Genomic DNA, 20,934 nt, shown 5'->3' with positions numbered 1-20,934 from the left:
TCCTAGATAGCTTGACCCTTACTGGCTTGCTTACTTCAGTAACAGCAACTTTTTGCAGAATTGAAAATGTTATAATATTTTTTCTCCATAAACAGGAAAAAACTGAAAAAGACTAAGGAATGATTGCAAAGAGAAAAAGATCTAGATATCTATAGATAATGAGCTAAAATTGGGTTCAGATCACTGGGAAAATTTTAAATTTTATAGTGTTTTGATGTAATTTTTTTTAAAAAGGAAATTGGCTTTCTCAGTAAAATGTTGAGCATATTTCCCTTCTGGGTAAACTGTTTTTTGCAAGTTATCAAGACACTGGCCCACATTTATTTAAACTGAGTTGGTTTGGGGGTTTTGGACATTTCTAGAATTTCCAAACTCTTATTAATTCACAAAATAAATTAATTGGGAAAAATTAAGAGTCTATATAGCTTCTGCTATGGTTTGTTTTAGTTTTTGTGGTAATTCAAATATTTCTGCATTTGCATTTAGAATTTTTGACACTCAAGTAATAATAATAGCTAACTTTTATGTAGCATTTATGTACCAGGCGTTGTTCTGAATGCTTCGTGTTTTTAACTCATTGAAACCTTACAACCACTCTATGAGGTAGGTAACATGATTAACCCATTTTATAAACTGAGCCATGAAGAGTTAGGGAAAACTTGCCCAAAGTCCATGACTGGTTAGTCACAGTGCCAGATCCAAACTCTGAAGGAGCTTCAGAGCCCATTCGGTAAACCACCATGTTACTGCACACACCTGCTCAAACAATGTACAGCTGTGAGGACTCTACATGGTACCAACACCTTTGCATTAACTGAAGGTAAAATTTTCCACGTTAACCTTTTTCCAAAGAAAATATTTCACATGTACTGACAATTTGAACAGTCAACACTCTCCTTGCTAAGTCCTTTACTTACCAATTCTACTTTGCACGCAGTAAATAAAGCTTCTTGAAACCCAAATACCTAACCACATCTCTTTTTCAAGGAAAGATTTTAGGAAGCAGAACTATTTAAGCTATTGCTGGAAAATGTTTGAGAAAGAGCTATAAATCTCCAGCATGGGTGCAGTTTAGTAGGCCTGAGCAAGGCTGGGGAACCTGAACACACTGCTCAGACAGACCAGCTGAATCCAATGGGAGAGCCGGGTTAGCAGGATTTGGTGGCTTGGTCTCAGTTACGGTTCTGGATCTTCTAAAGAAAGTGGCTCTAAACCCACCAGTCAATGAGAATATTAAAATATTATTTTAGAGGTTAATATCTCAAACTCTGAATAAACAACTGAATGGGAGGTACCAAAACTGTTCCAGTATAATAGGACAAAGAATTATATACCTCCAATGGGTAGAAATTTACCCCTTCCAGAGTGATTTCCATTGGTTAAAAATGGCTTTTAAAAGTTGATAGAGATTTCTCTGCAAGGGAGGTATAAGGAGGAAAGAAGGGAGATGGGAGAGGGAAGAGCTCACAGATGCCATCACAGAAGATTACTAACAATCTTCTGTTTCATTACTTACATATATTTATGTATATTCTTTCATATGTATACTCCATAGTGTCAAAAAAATAGAATCATTGAACATCTACTCTGTGCTGGACAGTATGCCTGGCCTTGATAACAATAATCTTTATAATGAAACATGCAGGCTCTACCAAGTGACTTATTCTTTTAATTCATTGATATTTCTGGCATCATCGTATCATATTAAAAATAACATTATAATAATAATTGCTATCATTTTTTAATCACCAACTCTATGCCAAATTCATTACAGTTATTATTTCATCATTCCTTACAACAACATCATGAAGTATTTATGTCAGCTGAGTTTTGTAATACCATAATCAACAAAATCTGGTTTAGCAATAAGAATATTTATTAACTCACATAACAAGAAGCCTGGAAACCATGGTCGGTCCAAGGTTTGTTCAGGAGTTCTATAACGTCATCAAGAAGCCTTGATGATAAGGCTCTTTTCGTCCTCTCTCCACTATCCTCAGTATATTTGAATTGGCTGTGTAAACATGCCCCCTCACACTTGCAGGTGGCTGCCCCAGATGCAGGTTGGCCATGTAGATACAACAATGTCTGATTAAAGAAAAGGGATATATCCCTCCTTCTCTTTTTATTTTGGGAAAAAACATTTCCCAGGAGTGTACCACTCCAGAAAACTTTACCTCAAGTCCAGTTGCCCATCCCTAGTTGCAAAGAAGCCTGAGAAATCAAATAGCTGTCATTTTCACTTTGTGGCAGGATGGGGGTGCTACCAGTAGAAAGAAGTGGCAATCAAATGTCTCTGCCACTGAACTGCTAGCTCCAGTTTACAGATAAAGAAACTGAGGCTCAAAATAGTTAAATGAGATGCTCAAAGTTTTACAGCTAATAAAGGACAGAGGCAGAAATCATTCCAAGTTTGTCTCAATATAAAGCCAACCATGCCAAAAGAAAAAAACATCTCAACAAGGTATAAAGATAAAACCCCCTACTTTGCTGACAGGCATTAGGTTTCACCACCCTCACAGTTCCAGAGCTGGGCACAGGACTGCTGGGGGTGCCGGTGGAAATTTCTAATAACAATAGACATTACTCTATGCCAGGAAATGAACCAGGCATTGGAAATACAAACATGAACATAGCATGGTCCAGCCCTCGAGGGGCACAATGAAGAAAGAAAGTCAACTTGACACAAAAATTCCAGGAAAGGATGTAAGACACCAACAGAGGTCCAAGGAATACAGAGATAGGAGCAACCAGATTTGGCTGGGTGAATCAGGGGTGTTTTCATAGAAGTGACATTAGGATTGGTTTAAAGATGCTTATAGGAGTTGTATTAAGATCCTCCAGAGAAGTAAAACCAATGGAAGAGGGTATAGATTTGCCCTCCCTCTGTCTTTGCTCTATCTGGGCCCTCCATGGATTAGATGATGCCAGCCCACATTGGTAAGGGTGGATCTTCTTTACTAACTTATTGATTCAAATGCTACTCTTGTCTGTAAACACCCTCACAGACACAGCCAGAAATAATATTTTACCAGTTATCTGGGTATCCCTTAACCCAGTTAAGTTGACACATAAAATTAATTGTCACAGGAGAGCACAAGGAAGGGAAGGAGAGGAAGGTCTTCCAGCAGCCAAAGGTCTGCCCTAATGGAAACCAAGTTGTTAATGGAGGGAGGGAAAGAGAAAAATATTTCAGGGGTATTCTTTTAAAAATGGTCACAAATAACCAAGTCACAACCAGCTCCTAAAATGAAATGGATTCCAATATCTCCAATTAATACCACTTCATAAATGTCTTACCAAGCATATCAGATTCCATTGAAAAAGGATTAGCAAATAAGTTTCTCCTTTGACTTTCTCATAATTACAATTCTCATTCAGGCATAGTTCATTGTTTCAAACCAATGGATCTTTTCTTTTAAAATATGACATTATTCAAACATCTTTTTTTTACTCTTTTACTGGGAGAACCAAAGAATAATAAAAGGATTTCAGCATATGCCATTCTAACCACACTTTTTGTATTCTGCTGTAAACAACTGAGTTGTAAATGAAAAGCAAATAGTTGTCCAGAGTCTTCAATCTGCACATCCAAGTTAGGTCACAGCTACAAAACAATCTGTAATAGGGAGAAGAGTTAATGTATGGATGGAAAACAGCGCTTGCATTTATAGTAACTTGCTAATGAAAGAAAGGTCCAATTAGTGTGAAGGCAATAAAATCTGCTGATAGTGGGAAGTACAAGGAAAGACAAACTGGAGGATATGCCGGACATCTAAAACTCGAACACAATTTCACTTGACCTCAGTAGAGCTGACATTGCATTTCTCCAGCCATGATTGCAATGACTTCATAGAAAATCACGTCTTAACAGCAGAATGTCTTTTTCCTTTTGTAGAAGATCTACAAAGATCTTAGATCCATTGATCAATTGGTCTATCTACCTACCTATGCATCTCTATCTAGCCATCTATCTATCTCAGTGATTTCATATTTTCAAATTCACCTACTTGCTAAACTGTCTTTGTAACCCTGAATCAATACTCATGGAGCTTTCATGGTCATTCATAGACACGTGCAGGGTAGCAAAACATTTTAGTTGTTCCCAGCTAAGGTCGAACAAGGCGATGCTCTGCCTTCTGTTTCAGCTTTCACACTGTAAATAATTGTCTATAATTCTTTTCATGGCCTATTTAGTGCCTTTTGTGGTAGTGATTTCACTGTTTAAAGTCCCAAGTGTAATGCTAAAGTGCTCTCTAGTGTTCCTAAGCACGAGAAGATGTGATATGCCTTATAGAGAAAACACATGTGGTAGGTAAGCTTTGTTCAGGCATGAGTTACACTGCTGTTGCCTGGGAGTACAATTTTAATGAATCAACAATTTATATTAAATAAGATGTATTTAAGCAGAAACACATGTTTTTAAAAAGGTTATGTATTGGTCAGTTGATGAAAATGTTGTGACCAGAGACTTGCAGTGAACCTAACCCTATATTTCCCCTAGAAGCAATACTTTAGTACTGTCCAATTGAGTGTTTGTGGTAACTTTATAGAACATAGCTACCACAAATAATGAGAATTGAATGTACAGGTAAATATATTATATATACGTGCATCCAGTTGTCCCTTGGTATCCAAGGGGGATTGGTTCCTGGATCCCCAAGGATTCCAACATTTGAGGATGCTCTACCCCCTTATATAAAATAGTGTAGTATTTGCATAACCTACACACATCCTCTCCTGTACTTTAAATCATCTCTAGATTACTTGTAACACCTAATACAATGTAAATGCTGCATAAATAGTTGTTATACTATATTGATTTTTTGTTTGTATTATCTTTTATTGTTGTATTATTATTTTTATTGTTTTTTCCTGAATATTTTTGATCTGCAGTTAATTGAATCTGTGGATGCAGAGCCCAAGGATGTGGAGGGCTGACCGTTTATATACAGAGAGAGGTGTATATAGTGGTCGTATTCACCTGCAATGTGAGTCTGTTGAGCAGAGTCCTCTGAGCTGAAATAATTTCCTGTCTGCCCACAGACTCCAGAGTGGGGTGACCAGCTGTCCCAATTTGCCTGTGATAGAGGAGTTTCCTGGGACAAGGGAGTTTTAGGGCTAAAACCGGGAAAATCTCAGGGCAAACAGAACGAGTTGGTCCCCCTGCTCCAGAGTTTCTTGCAGCCAAAGAAGAATTGGGTGGGAGGAGGCAGCAGTACAAACCCTGTAACTCTTGGTCTGGAGCTAGCAACCTACCCCCAGTCATTAGGAAAGGGACTTCCATGGAATAAATATACCTCCAAGTAGTTGAGCACCACAGGCCACACGCAGGCTTCTAAGAAAAGCCTGGGGTTGCCCTGGCAAAGTCCCACTGAGAAAGCATTAAAAATAAGTTCATTTGCTTTACATTTTCAATGGCCTCTGCAAGTGTATCTCTGGTGTGTGCAAAGACTTCAGAGTTGAACTATGAAGAAAGATAATGTTTACATCAAGAATAACAGATGCCCAGGAAATAAAATACTTTTATTCAGGCAACCAAATGTATTATTTTTTATTACTTTTGTGAATTGATAAAGGATAGAGGAGAGAAAAATGTGGATTATAGGACCAAATCCACATTTCCTAAATCAGCAAATTCTTGGATTTTTGGAGATTTAGGACTTTACATAGACCAGTGGTTCTCCACCCTGGCTGCACATTGGAATCATCTGGGAGGTTTAAAACTTCCTACGCCTGGACTCTGCCATTTCAATGAAATGAAATAGGAATTGGGAAGTGCCCCTGCTTTACTGGGCATTAGCATTGTTCGAACAGCTTCCCAGGTGATTCCAATGTGCAGCCAACTTCTCGGGTCAGCAGGGAAGAGTGCTGTAATTAAGGGGTGATGCCTGCCATGGGTGAAGGAAAGAAGGGGAGCTGCAGAGACACTAAATGGTCTTGTATCTTAAGAAAAAGCACTTGTGTTATTGGCCTACCAGCTAAACTAACCACTTTTTTCATGGAATGGTTTTTGCTTAAAATAATGACTGACAAACAACCTATGATTATTTAGTTTTGGCTATTTGGTAGAAATTATCTGGGAAATGAATGAAGTAAGCCTTTCACTTCAAGCAAAACTACTGCTATTAGTATTTGTTGCCAATAATACAATTTGAACTTGCAAGTGAAAATTAGAATTTTGGAGAATCTGTATCCACTACTGCAAACTTGGCAGTTTCCTAATACTTAAAAGACTTTTCTAATGAGATCAGTGGTGACAATAATGAATGCAATGTTTTGATATCATATAATGAAATGCATCAGCCTTTGGAAGATACATCTAACTCACTGAACCAGCATTTTCCCAATGACCAATGCTTAACATTACAAAATCATGCATGGGTAAAAGATCTATTCCAAGCGTAAGACAGACCAGTGGATTTTAATGTAATAGGGTACAAAAATTTAATGCTGCATATTGCAACTGACCTTTAAGAAACTACTGCTTGTTGAGTTTTGATGTAATGTCCAAGAAGAATATTTACAATTATCAAGGCTATTTTGAAAATAGCCCTCCTTTTCCCAACTACATATCTTTGTGAGGCCAGATTTAACAGATCAAAAACAGAAACAGATATGAGAATCCAGATGTTGTCCATTAAGTAGTACCTGAAGAAATTTGCAAAAATGCAGAGGAATACCACTCTTCTCACTATCTTTTCTGTTTTAGAAAATGTTATTTTTCACAGAAATATGTTTATTTAATTTTTCAGTTTTAATTTTCAATATGGTAAATATAAATACATATAACCCAGGAAAACAAAAACTTTTTGGAGTCTTCAATAATTTTTAAGAGGGTAAAGGGGTCCTGAAACCAAAAAGTTTGAGAAACCTGATCTATTTTGTATTTATAAAGTATTTATGATGTTTAAATAACTAAATTAAAAATGCCTAAATGAAAAGGACCATATCATTCTGATGATGAATGAGTTGCAGAAAAAAAAAGTGGAACATATATGCATGGATGGGTTTGTGTTTTTTGATGGGAGAGGCTGGCGGCATAGCCAGGGACGGTACAGATTTAGACAGAGAGGGCAGATGTGACCTTGAGCCTTGAGCAAGTTGGTCTCCTCTCTGTGCCCAGTTTTCCCCTTGTAAAATGACGGCAATCCTAGTACTGATCTCATAGAATTATTTGGAGGGTTACGTGAGTAAATACCTTACAAGTATATAGAATAGACTTGGCATTCGGACTAAGTGTTCTCTATGGGTCAGAAGGGACAGGGCCAGGCCCACAATTAAGGCACACAGGTGCTGCAGCCCCTATTCCCACAATGGACGACTAAGAGCAGAAAAATGCAGTCACTAGTGTCCAGAGACAAAATACTACCGAGCCCAGAAAGAAATCAGAATCTCCTAACCCCCTTCTTGCCCTAATATCGCACTTTCTAATCCAAAATCACATCTGTTACCCTTGTGAGGTACGTGGATGTGCTCCAGAGTTTCAGAGCAAACGATGTGAGGTTGGCTTGGTTTCATACTTTAGTTCCAGAGCAGTTATAATTTTTCTTGTTCCTGCCCTGTGATTGATTTCCCTTCAGCTCAGTTTAGCTGCCAGAAGATCATTCAGAATTATGTTGATTTCAGCAAATCTCCACACAGCCACCTAATTCACCTTTTAGAAGGCATATGCGTTAAAGAAGGGGCTTGCTAATTTCTATAGTGAGAAGGATTCTTTATGAAACCTTGGGGACATTTATTGGATAAGCAAATGAAGTGTTTGTGAAATAGCTTTTAAAAATGCTAAAGAAGAATCTGATTCTAAAAGTGAGGAAGTTACTTGAAATTTGAAATTACATTTTCAGTAGAACAAACAATAGACAAAATGCCACATCTCATGTGTCCCAGTTCCTATATCTTCCTACCTCCCTGTATCAAGCAGAATGAATTTTACTACAACTATTTTCTGAGAATGCTGGGTTTAGGTTCTAAAACCTCGTGGAATTCAAATGTTTCCTTCTCTCTGAGATGTGACCTGACTACACTGTTTAACACTGACACCCCCCTACCTCCCCCTTCTGCTTTATTTTCCTTTGAGGCACATTTCTCCATCCAACACACTATATATTTTACATAGGTATTTTGTTTATTTTCTCTCTACCTCATTATGATAGCAGAGATTTTTGTCCTTTTTCTTCAGCTCAGTGTTCCTAACTTTTAGAATGGGGCCTGGCATACACTAGCCAGCTTTTCCCACAACCAGCTTTTCCCTTTACATGGGGAATAGAAAATGCCCCTGTGGTGCATTGCATACTATAAATTCATGCACAGAGCCCTTGTATGAATAAATGAGTCTATATTACAAAAAAAAAACCCTTGGCTCCAAGAACATTTCAGTGTCATTCTGCAATCTGGCCATTGTGTGAGCCAAAATATGAAACAGGGGCTTTCAGGAACATGTGCCAATGGTCTTTATTTTTTCATTCATCTAATATTGTTATCCTTTAACAAATAAATATCTTCAGCTTCAAGTAGCTGTCCAGCTTATGAAAGCACAAGCCTCTGTCCCACACACCCATAGAGCTCTGTGCCCTAGTGGGGCTTAAAAAATAATAAGACTTGATTGGCAGATGTACCCCACTTCCCCCAAAGGTGTGCTCCAGTGCAACTGTACATGGAGTCTTTGAAAATTAAGTATTAAAGACTAGGGGACTTCACTACCCAAGTCTCTTCTGTAGTAAACATTTCTTGTAAAGCACAGAATTCCTTTGCAACTGCATACTTTATTTACAAGGTCATATTTTGACACATAAGGTTTGCTTAAATCAGTGAATTGAGACACACACGCTGGGTGCAAAATCTACAGGCTCAAGTCTGTGCCAGGTTGATGATTGATGAATGAGAAGTAGCACTTTCAGGAGACTTGACTGACACATGTAAACATTAGGGAATTAAATGAAAGGAGGAATCATGAGTCCCTTAAATGTATTCCACCTTTGCCATCTAGAGTCTAGCACAGGCACATTATAGGCATGCAGTGTCTATTTGTGATTGAATAAAAGCATGGGTAAGCAAATAATCAAATGCAATTAAGTACTAAACACGATTTTTAAAAGAGTCTATAGTGCAGTGAAAATTCACACAGAGTTCCCTTGAAGGAAATTAAACTTCAAATGCTAGAACAAAGGGTAAATAATAATTCCTAACTAGAATACTAATTTAAACCCATGTACCAATCAGTTAGAAGGACTTTGAGCAGCAACCACCAATACATATTTATTTATAATTATCCATATGTTCTATAATACCAACATTATAAAAAAAATTTAACATACACAAGAAATAAGACTTTAAAAGGGAAGTTAAAGATGAAATAAGCCATACTTTAAATTGTTATTTTTAAATTAACGGTATATAATTATTTCTATTGGGTACAAATCTACATTTCAAACAACCTTCTGGATAATTTTGAATTTGTTTTGGCTAACTTCTAGTCATGTTGGATTAGATCACATTACCTCCAAATGTGGCTATTGAGGAGCTTTAATAGATGTAAGAGACGTGTCAGCTGAGCCATTTTCTTGTTATTTCCTCATGCCTGCATTATTCATATTGTCCTTAATCTTCAATTTCTCTGAAGAAACTTATTTAAGTTACTCATGAGAGTTAGGTTGTTTAAAGCTAGATAATATAATTGGCCAAGCACATAAAAACTGTAATATGTTGAAAGATGCTTAAAATGAACAAAGGAGTAAGAATACCTGTGGGAAGGAAGTAAACTGCACACAGCAGTGGGTTATGTGGCCATGTGACAGAAGATGAATTGAGGGAGCCAGGGTCAAGGCTCACTTTGAGACTGCTGACCCCTGCCAGTGCCGGGCAGGTGGAGTAAGCAATTCACATAGCTGGGAAGGCGGATGTGTGGGGTCAGATCATTGATGGTGCTTGGGAGGTTTTGACCTGGAAAGACAGGCTAATAAGAACATTTGCATATTAGTTTATCTTGGAAATCAGGAACAAATTTAAAATCTCAAAGAAGCAGATTAAGAGGAATGATGAATGAAACTTATTATTTAGCTTCAGCTAGCTCCCTAAGTCAACTCCCTTTAGAATTGTCATCTGCTGGTCATGGGACTACTTGGATTTTCTTTTAAAATATAGACCTGTTTTCTTCATTGTTCTTGGCAGGAGAGAGCCAGGAGCTGCCTGAGGTACCTGGTGAGCCAGTTGGCCAACATGGAGCATTCATTTCATCATATTCTCCTGCTGGAGATTAAGAGCATCACCGACACCTTCTCCTCCATCCTGGGCCCTCAGAGCAGAGACATCTTCCGCATGAGCAACAGCTTCACCGCCATTGCCAAGCTCCTTACCCTACAACTGGAAAATGCCAAGGCTGGTAGTGGCAGGTGAGCAGGAGTTCCTTGCAATTCGGGAAGTTGTTGAGAACACATGGATGTAGAGCATAGCTAAGCTTTCCTTTGTAGGCATGAAAGTTCCCAAGAAAAGCCAGACTCACTATCTCAACAGAGAATAATGTCTGAATAAATTAGGGTACTTGCCAAATTTTTTTTTCCTAATCTGTGTAAACCAGAATGTAACCAAAAAAAAAATCAAAAAAGTGCACAAAATATGGTAAAGGAATAAGAATGCAATACAAATAATAATGTTTTATAACATATATTTACTCAACAAGCATTTAACAGTTTAAGGAGTTAGACTTAACAACTGAAAAAAGTTTACTATGTGCCAGGGAGCTAGACATAGAGAGAGATAAAACATGTTCCTCGTGTTCAGGGAGCTCACTATCTAGTAGAAGAGATAAATATTTAAGTGCATAATTAGAGAATGGCAGGAAGATCATGCTAATCAAGATGGGTTCAAAGAGTTTTGAGATGGGGTATGTACTACACTTCTGTATGGAAGGAGGGGGGGTGGGAAGCTGGGATCAGGAAAGGTTTCCCAGAAGAGGTGATATTTTGAATCAAGTATTGAGAGATGAATGACTTGCACCAGGCTGTCTTTGGGCAGCTTGTACAAAAACACTTTCTGGAAACAGAAGTCATTTTGTTTGACTGGGGTGTATGTTACAAGGAAAACAATATTAGGAGATGGTGATGAAGTGGTAGGCAGGGACCAGAGGATGGTGGGCCCAACAGACCTTACTAAGGAGTTTGAATTTTACCCTGTAGGCAGTGAGGAGTCATTGTGGGGTTTTGTACATGGCAGGATATAATCAGGATCCATATCTCAGGAAGCGCAGTCTGGCCTCAATGCAGAGAATGTCTCCGGAAGAGGCAGACTGGAGTCAGATCAAATGAGAGAAGGACGGGAAAGTGTCCCTGGGTGGTGGCCATGAGGAAATTATTGATGATTGTGGAGAAGAAGTTGCCAGTGGTCTGGCTGGGCAAAAAACAGGATACCTCGCATTGAAGAGAGAGAGAGTAGACAAAATGCACAAAACTGGCCTTTCCAAGAAGTTTGTCCTTCGGAAAAAAAAAAAGGAAGCCTTTATGGTTAGGGGAGTGTCAATTTTTTTTGTTTGTTTGTTTTGCTACATTTTGAATAGTGAGAAACTTGAAAAGCTTTATGAATTTTAGAATTAACTACAAAGTGCTTTCAAATACATAATCTCATTTGATCCTCATAACCACCCTACAAGACAAGAAGGGCAGATATCATTATTCCTAACTTTATGGAAGAAGAAACAGAGGCTCAGAGACTGGTTAAACAAATAACTTCCCAATGTTACATAGTGACTAAGCTATAGGGGATGGACTCAAACCCCACCTTCGCACTTCAATCCTGAGTATTTGAAGGTATGCAGTTCTGGAGGACGGGCAGGGCCCATTTGAGACCAGTGTCAGATTTGGTGGGTTTTGGGCATAACAAATGATGCATACCATTTCCAGTATGAAACAAGATTCCCAAACACAAGAAGCCATCTTGATACAGTAGTGAGCCCTTTGTCACAGCATCCACTTTAGGCTCAGCATGGCATAGAGCCTGGAGATCTTGAGGGACATGAGACAATATCCCTGCTTTTAGGGGTTCACAGTCAGTGTATGTGATGGAGTTTTGATAGACATGCATACAATGGGTTATGGAGTAAGAGAGATGCACTGACCAGCATCCAGGGAATTGAAGAATGTTTCACAGAGAAGGTGAAATTTAAGTTCATTCCCTATGTATTGAGCATCTTCCATGTGCCAGACACTAGGTTAAGTTGCACAGGATGAATGAGAATTCCCCAGGTAAGGGTAGAAAGAACATAACAAATAGAGGTAATAGCACAGGCAAAGATACAAGGACTTAAGAGTGTGTGACCCAGTCTAAGGAAAAATAATTTTTTCAGTGTGGCTGGGGCAAGTACATCAGGGTAGGGCAGGAGGGTAAGTTGAAGAGTTAGGTTAGAGGCAGATTATCAGAGGCCTTACATGCTGTATCAGAAGTAAGGGGCTTGTTCAGTAAGCAACATGGAGGTTTAGAAAGATTTTAATCCACGGAATGACCGCAGGTCTTAGAACAGTAATTAGCAGACGGTAAGTATTCAAATATTTTTTTTTACCAAGGGAATAGGTGAATGAGGAGTGACTAACATTGTGGAGCACTGAATGGATTTGGCTGGAGCAGCAGGCTGGTAACAGAGAGAGACAGAGAGAGAGAGAGACCAGGATACTATTATTGGAGCCTAAACAAAGGGAGGCCTAGACAAAGTCAGTGATGGAAGCCTAAGAAGTCAGGGCAGATCATTTTAGTGAGAAATCACAGAACTATGAGGAATTGATCACCTATGGGAGATGGGGTAAGGAGAACGAGAAGGGAGTGGATGAAAACCCAGAGACACCTAGTTTGAGTGACTGCATAGAGAGGGAAGATGATGCTGATAACAAAGAAAGGAGGTGGCAGGGGGGAGCCCATCTGGAAGTGTCTCTTAGCCCCACTACAAACAGAGAATATTGCCTGACAAATACGGCCATCAAAGTCAATAATAACTATTCATCAGAAGAAGACTGATTGCAAATGTCCTTTTGTCTCAACACAATAGGTTTGATTGAGCATACAAAAGGTTGTCAGCTGGTTCAATATATAGATGTTTCCATATCATGTTTTCTCAGCCTTGAGCTATTGATATTTGAGCTAGATAATTCCTGGTTGTGGGGCTGCCATGTGCATCATGGAATGTTTACCAGCAATGCTGGCCTCTACTCACTAGATGCTAGTAGCAGCATCCCTTCTCAGTTGTGACAACCAAAAACGTCTCCAGATAGTGCCAAATGTCCCCAAAGAGACAAAATTTCCCCCAGTTGAGAATCACTGCTATATATATATATATATGTATATATATACACACACACACACACATATATATATGTCATTCAAAAATAGCATTTTTCCCAGACCCATGACTTGACTAGAAACAACCTAAACATGGCAGCATCCAAAAAACTCAAGGCCAGCTTCATGAAGGAATTTGTCATTTATTTATATGCAACCACAAAGTCACTGTGGGCCAACGTTTGTGATGTGGTTTCAGAAATTTGATTTACAGTCTCTTTGGGGGAGCCATTGTGTGCCGCGTACATGGCCAGGCTGCTCGTGTCTTCTCCCAGCCATGGAGGACACACATCAGAGGCGGAAGCTTGAGCACACGTCCTGGCCAGCGTCCACCCATTCTCTATTGCCCCTACAGGTGCAAGGTTTCAAGAGACCAGCTGACATCTCTGAGATTATATGTGTAAAAAAAAGTTTATATAGGCCAGGCGAGGTGGCTCATGCCTGTAATCCCAGCACTATGGGAGGCCGAGGCAGGCAGATTGTTTGAGCTCAGGAGTTTGAGACCAGTCTGAGCAAGAGCGAGACCCCATCTCTACTAAAAAAAAAAAAATTGAAAGAAATGATTTGGACAGCTAAAAATATATATAGAAAAAATTAGCCGGGCATGGTGGCTCATGCCTGTAGTCCCAGCTACTCGGGAGGCTGAGGCAGGAGGATCGCTTCAGCCCAGGAGTTTGAGGTTGCTGTGAGCAAGGCTGATGCCACGGCACTCATTCTAGCCTGGGCAACAGAGTGAGACTCTGTCTCAAAAAAAAAAAAAAAAGTTTATATAAACGAAAAAAATGTTATACAAACGTGTTACATTAGGCATCTTAACAGGAAAATTAATTTTTAATAAGTAGGCCTAACCCAATTAGCAAAAAGCAATTTCCCCATGAAAAGAAGAATTTAGAAGATATGTAGATAGGAGGGAAAAATAGGATCTCACAATCAAGATGAGGCTGAATGTATGAGAATCAGTTTATGTTCTCCTTCCTCTACTATTTTTTGGGGTAGGGGACAACGAAAGCACAACTAAATGTGAAAAGATGGAAAGGTCACCACTCACCTCACACCCCCACCACTGACATCAGCAGCCCGACCACTCTCAATGCAAAATACTCCTTTCAGCTCGATCCTCACTGTCAATCTTCTTCTAATCAATTGTAATTATTCAGTGGGAACCTCAAAACACTGGTGTGGACAGCCAGCCTTTTGTGTTAACTGCTCATCCTTTCTGGGGTGGTTGCTAAGGCTTCTCTCCCAACATCTCTTCCTTGAATAGCCTTCATTGTGACCATTTAGCTTCAGTCATTTTCATCTCTGCCCCCCAAAGCAGAAAGGTCTACACTTTTGTCTAAAGCATGCAGCAAAGTCTGATCCCTACAATTAAAGGGGAAATGAATAAGTGAAGAGAACTTGAAAGAAAATTAAGGATGATAAAATTCAAAACAGATGTCATCTAATTTACAAATCTGACACATAGCCCAGCAAGCCAGATTTTAGACTTCAGGCCAAAACTACAAGATTATCAAAAGAAAAACAATTAGCATCCTAGAGAGAATGAAAAACTGAAGCAGACAGGAGCCTTCCTTGTGCCAAATGACTCAGAATAAATGGGGCTAGTTTTGTTAGTTGCATCAGGTGAGCACATAATACTTTTCCTGTTCCTCTGTTTTAGAAAGAATGTTTATATCTAAATAATAAACCAACAGAGGCTAAATAACAGAACAGCCAAGCAAAGCATTTAGATTTTGAAATTAATTCAGGAGAAGAAAAAGGGGTACAAAAGCAATTGTGGATTGAAAAGGAGAAGGTGTCAGGATAGGGGAAGAGATGTGTACCTTTCACAACCCTGTCTAGCCCTCCAGGCAGACCCGGTCATCGGGCTGTTTGCCTGCCAGGACCCAGTGGAAGCTGGGGAAGGAGAGAGTGAGCTCCTGGCAACTCTGTGAGTGGCTGAGCAGAGCAGGCAAGTGATCATTGACTAGAAGATGCCGTTGCCAAATGAATGTGGCGCCAGGGAGGCTGCTCTAATCAGGCGTCATCAGAATGGGAGCAGTCTGTCACAGGTGGTCTTAGTAGGAGGTTAGGCTAAGGCCCCAACTGGGAATGGAAACCTTGGAGGATGGAAATTGTGGAAAGAAAGCAGGAATGGGGAGACAAATAGCAGAAATAAGAACAGATAGGGAGAGAGGATGGTGATGGCAAAAGGCAGAAGGAAAAATCAGAAGAAACAGGAGAAAGGGTCCCTGCACACAGCCCCAGGTCTCAGGCTTGGGGTGGAGGAGGGGGAAGGTTACAATTCCCTCAAATCCAGCTTTCAAACCCTAGCCAAAGCCATCAAAGTCATGGGGGAAAAAAAGACGTTGTTTGTAAGAAAAGTTTAAGACAAAGTGTGTGGTTAAAGTTTCCCGAAACATTGGCTTAGTTAAATGGGTAGTATTTCTTTTATTGTTTTGGTGGTGATGGTAGTAGTGATGATGAGATTTTGTGTTTGCTCTTTGTTTTTAAGAAGCAGGCCTGGCCAGGCATGGTGGCTCAGCCTGTAATCCTAGCACACTGGGAGGCCAAGGCGGGAGGATAGTTTGGGCTCAGGAGTTCGAGACCAGCCTGAGCAAGAGACCCCCCCTCTCTACTAAAAATAGAAGGAAATTAGCTGGACAACTAAAAATATATAGGAAAAATTATCTGGGCATGGTGGTGCATGCCTGTAGTCCCAGCTACTCGTGGGAGACTGAGGCAGGAGGATTGCTTAAGCCCGGGAGTTTGAGGTTGCTGTGAGCTACGCTGACACCATGAAACTCTAGCCCAGGCAACAAAGTTAGACTCTGTCTCAAAAAAAAGAGAAAGAAAGAAAGAAAGAAAAGAAAGAAAGAAAGAAAGAAAGAAAGAAAGAAAGAAAGAAAGAAAGAAAGAAAGAAAGAAAGAGAAGAATCAGGCCTGAAAATTAAAAAAAGAGAATGCAAAGTAAATTATAGTAAAAACTGATTGGGTAGGTGTAAATCTGATTTTGGTATAAGTGTAAAAAGATGAAACAAGGAAATAAAACAACAGCACATGGGGGAGAATAAAGGGAAAATAGAATAAGAAGATTATGTTCACGGAAGAATGACTTCAGGAAATCTATCCTCCTTGGAGTGGGCCCAAAATTTTGGTTGACACCACATTCCATGCACTGGACATCAAAGAAATAGATTATAGAGAAGAGCCAGGGATTTGATTCCATGTGTGGCCATAATGTGTAGTCAGACAACATGGCCTGTGAAGACTGTTTTCAAACTGTGAGACCCTATCATTCCAGAGTTCCCATCTTGACATCCTGGGAGTCATATCAGAACCTAACCCTGGTGAAATACACAGTTCCCCAAGACATTGTTCAAGAGTTTGAGAGTGATGGCTCTTCACTGAGTCCACGACAGAATTTTCAGAGAACAGGAGGCTAATTACTTCTCTACAACACTGCAAAAAATGCTGCATCCATAGGACTGATTAAACTTTTAACCAGCTCCTACCACATGGCAGATCTTGTATAGGGGCTTCCACGTCTGTTATATTGTTTAGTCCTCACAATAAAGTCTTTTCACCTGCATTAGGATTATAGAGGCTTCATACTAAGGCATAATGGAGTAAACCTTGTGGACAGACAAGAACAAAGAAAAATTCTCTCCCACCCCGCTGTAGGCCCATGGTGATTCCTGGAGGGGCAATAGTGTAAATGCTCAAATATCAGTTCATTGAGTTTCCTTTAATTTCTTCCTTTGATCTGGTCCAATGAATCTCAAATTTTAGCATGGTCAAGAGTTATACTGTTCATGGTATTTCATAGATAATTCAAAAGAATTTGAAGGAATGTCATGGGTAACTTTTGCCTATTCCTCCCAAAAGTTGTACCCCACTACCCTTTACCATTACCTTCTAGAATGCCCTCTTCATGCCTCTGTTCCCATTGAAGGCTGCCATTCTCCAAGACTCCAGTTTGGTACCACTTCCCCATGAGGCCTTCCACACCCATCCTCGCCCATGGTGACCTGACCTTCCTCTGAGCTGCAGTAACAGCTCATACTGCCTCTCCACTCCTTCACTACCTGCCGTCTGCCTGGAGGTGTTAGGTATCTTTCTGTGTCCCTCTTGTCTCCCACGAGCTTGAAGAGCTAATATTCAGAACCTGTGCCCTGTAGAAGGAAAATAAGGTCTTAAAAGTGCTTATACGAACTCCTACTTTTTTAGGAAAGACATGTTTATACAAAGGGAAATTCATTCTTTGAGAGCAACTGTTGGCTGAGGGAGTGCACGCGAGTCAGGACCTTAATTAAAAACATGTGATGTTCTGGTCAGTTTTGCCCCCTGCTTAGAAAAAGCTGACTATAATTTCGCCCCACCAAGTTAACTTTTAAGAATGAAGCCAGAGTTTTGATAAGAAATGAGTATATCTTTTCTTCTAGAGGTCAATGGCAGTCACTTGTATAAAGAAAATCGTAGCAGCCGTTTGTGGCAGTAGCTGTGGCTGTCGTTACCCCTGTGTGCGTAGGAAAGGAAGGGAAGGCTCCAGTTGCTCGCCCTCTTCTTACTGAAGAGGTTAAGTCTGACATGTGGTCCCATTTATGTTCCATCTGTTGTTCATTTACTCCACCGGTTGTCCTTCCTTAAAGCAGCTTTAGGGTGATGTGGAGGTCTTTAAAGGTATTTCAGGAATTCATTTATCAGCAAGAAATGCAGGTAGGGGACATCACTATCAGCTCTGGAGACAATGGAGCCAGCCCAGGGGTGTGAGGCCCCAGAGGGGCTGGCTCTGCAGTGTGTGGACAAAGGGGCTGGAGACGGGGGCGAGCAGCCCTGCCATGGAGTGTGAGCAATCCAACTTCAGCTTCACCGGGGAGCCAGGCCGCTTTCCTGTATCATAGCAATGTTCAAAACACAGTACACACAAAAAAGGAAGAGTGCCTTTTGTCTGGCGCCTATGACCTGGTTTCCCATTTCAAACAAGACAGAGAACACCAATGTTCTAGTAGGAAGAAGAAGTGCCCTGTGGAGAAGAAGTGAGAGGAGGGACTGACCCTCTATACCCCACGCGGAAGGGGTGACAGCTGGTGCTCAGACGTCTTCCTGGACCCTATGAGCTAGCTGTTTGCTATTTTGATTCCCTAAATGCTCCCTGTTCCTTTTTTGGCATCTGTCATGATTGAACTTGAAAGTTGCCATTTGCATGACATTTTCTGAGTTTTGAACACCTTTTTTGTTTGGGTTAAAAGAGGGTGCCAAAATTCATTTTTCCAACGAATGTGAAGAGTTGCTCAGTGACTATACATCAACCTTGTTCTGGTGTCTGGTCCCCACAAGATATTACTCCGAGACATTAGGTGAAATAATTCTTCCTGATTACTGCGCTATCACCAATCCCATAATATGTATTATTTATTCCTGGGGTATATTCAGATGCCCTGAACCAAACGCCAGCTGAGAGGCCGTGTGGAGGGCAGGTGTGGCCTGTGAGCTCTGGAGGCAAACACCTGCATTTGATGCTGGGTTGACTAAGTGACCTTCAGTAAGTTACTCCACATCTTTCTGCCTCAGTTTCTTCATCTGTAAATGGAACTACTAATAGGTACATGAGAAGTAATTCATGAGAATAATTACATGAGAAATAATTCATGTACAGGATTTAGAGCTGTGAGTACCTATACACAGAAAGCCCTCAGAACATGTCCATTATCAGCATTAGCTCTTTGCTCCAGGTGGGCATTAGAATAGGTGAGTTTACTTGGTCTATCCACTAGACCAGCACCCATCTGCAAACTGTTTCTTATCAGACTGTGACAACGTTATTATGGAAATTGAAAATAAGAGGTTAGAACTTTTGTAGCAATTTGACATTGCTGCAATATCCAAGTGCATGATCAGTGGACATTGTATTTTTTTTTATTCATTGTAATTCTCTGATAATTTACTTTTACTGTTTTTTATAAAAACAGTAATGGCCTGTGATACATGAAAATTCAAAAAACAAAAAAAAAAACAGCTTTTTACTACAGGTAATTTGAAAACCATTGCATTAGATCCTAGATGCAGCTGAACCCAGACAAATCTGAGACCTTTCTTTAATATCTAACATTTTACCCCCAAACTTTTCTTTGGGACCTAAAGTAAAGAGATTTAGTGCATGAAAGATGGTGAACACACACCATTTCAGCCGTGAGATGCAGGCACTGTGGGGTGGGTTACAGCTGAGGCAAAACAGTTCTTAATATTATTCATATTTATCATAAGGCAAATGGTGGACTTTCTATTAGTTGGTAGCCTGAAGGCTGTTAGCTAGTCTTTACTACAGGTAAATGCTGAATTCTAGGTAGACTAGAAATTGAATAGCAGGATTTTGCATGGAGTTCTATCCCGGCTCATTCATTGATGTGTTTTTGACAAATTATATCTCTCCATTTTGGAGTAGCTACGTTTCTATCTATTAAAAATGAGGTAGGGTATTGTATTTGAGGTGAAGACTATGAGAGAATGTATCAAAAAGAAAAATTTTGCCCAATCTTCCTGCACCTCCAGTGTCAAATGCTGGAGAGGGACAATGTTTTAACTGTTTAATCCTCTCAGTCAGACCCTATTACCTGCTCTTGCTCCCAGACGATGAAGTCAGCCTACAGAGAAGAGCACGTGCCTCACTCCTGATTCCAAGTGCTTTGACGACATTGCTACTCTATATTTTATACTCCTTTATAACATACAAAGTGCTTTTGCAGTTTGTGCCACATCCAGGTGGCAATTTGTTAGGATGGGACAGGCTTCTGTTAAGGCTGCTGCTCACCTGGGCTGCCCGGTCTAGTCTCGGGAATCTCAACTAAAGATTCGGGGTCTGTCTGGACCAGTATCTACCAGTGGCAAAAACTGAAAAGACGCCTGTACCTCAGAATTTACAGAGACCCTGAAATGACAAAGCTCATCATCAGTAATGAAGATTGTTTTAAGTCTCTCCTCACTACAGAATTAGTGACACCCTTAGCAGTCTTGCTTGATTGAGGGAAAATGCCTCTGCCCTGGTCTGCTTCAGATGCTGTTCTTCATTGTCTGAGCCCGTGCTTCTCCAACTTGAATGCGCCACCAGACACCTGGTGATTGTGTTAAAATGCTCATTCTGACTCAGTAGGTTTGGGGCAGAGCCTGAGATTCTGCATTTCTGACAAGCTCCAAGGCAACGCTGACACCACTGGTCCAGGGACCCCACACTGGGTAGCAACGGCAGGGTTTTTGCATTTTTTACTGATCCTTTTTCCATGTCTCATTCTTTCCCATGTTGGCTGAATGACTGAAAAGTGAGCAAATGACTGAGCATCTGCATTAGGAGGGTCACTGCCTTGTATCGGGGCTTTTATACTTTTATTCAAATTGCAAGAAATTCTCTCTATGTCTTCAGTTGCTCAGAATTGACACTTGAAGCACAGAGATTTTTTAATTTAACTAATTCCCAGTCCTTGTGTGCTCACACAGGGGGCTCTCTTTTAGTACACACTCTCTAGGATGCTACAGTTGGAAAAGGGATTGTATAGTTCTCCCTGGCTTTGAGCAGGAAAAGCTCATCTTCCAGGTTTGGTGCCACATGCACAAGCCTCCTTCTGTCAGTGTCAAATGTCC

The 20,934-nt window shown here is 40.2% G+C and overlaps 1 protein-coding gene across 5 annotated transcripts in view; it reads left to right on the top strand.

The window, feature by feature from the left end:
• VEPH1 (ventricular zone expressed PH domain containing 1) overlaps nucleotides 1-20,934 on the top strand; it is a 211,061-nt gene that overhangs the window by 84,850 nt on the left and 105,277 nt on the right. For all 5 annotated transcript variants that reach the window (XM_045539535.1, XM_045539534.1, XM_045539536.1 and 2 more), the window contains one exon: nucleotides 10,171-10,391. In XM_045539535.1, coding sequence (XP_045395491.1) covers nucleotides 10,171-10,391 — 221 coding nt within the window. The remainder of the gene's footprint in view (nucleotides 1-10,170; nucleotides 10,392-20,934) is intronic.

This window comes from Lemur catta, chromosome 1, assembly GCF_020740605.2.
Source record: "Lemur catta isolate mLemCat1 chromosome 1, mLemCat1.pri, whole genome shotgun sequence".
Lineage (NCBI taxonomy): Eukaryota > Metazoa > Chordata > Mammalia > Primates > Lemuridae > Lemur > Lemur catta.
The sequence above is the reverse complement of the archived record's forward strand: the minus strand, read 5'-3'. Positions and strand labels throughout refer to the sequence as shown.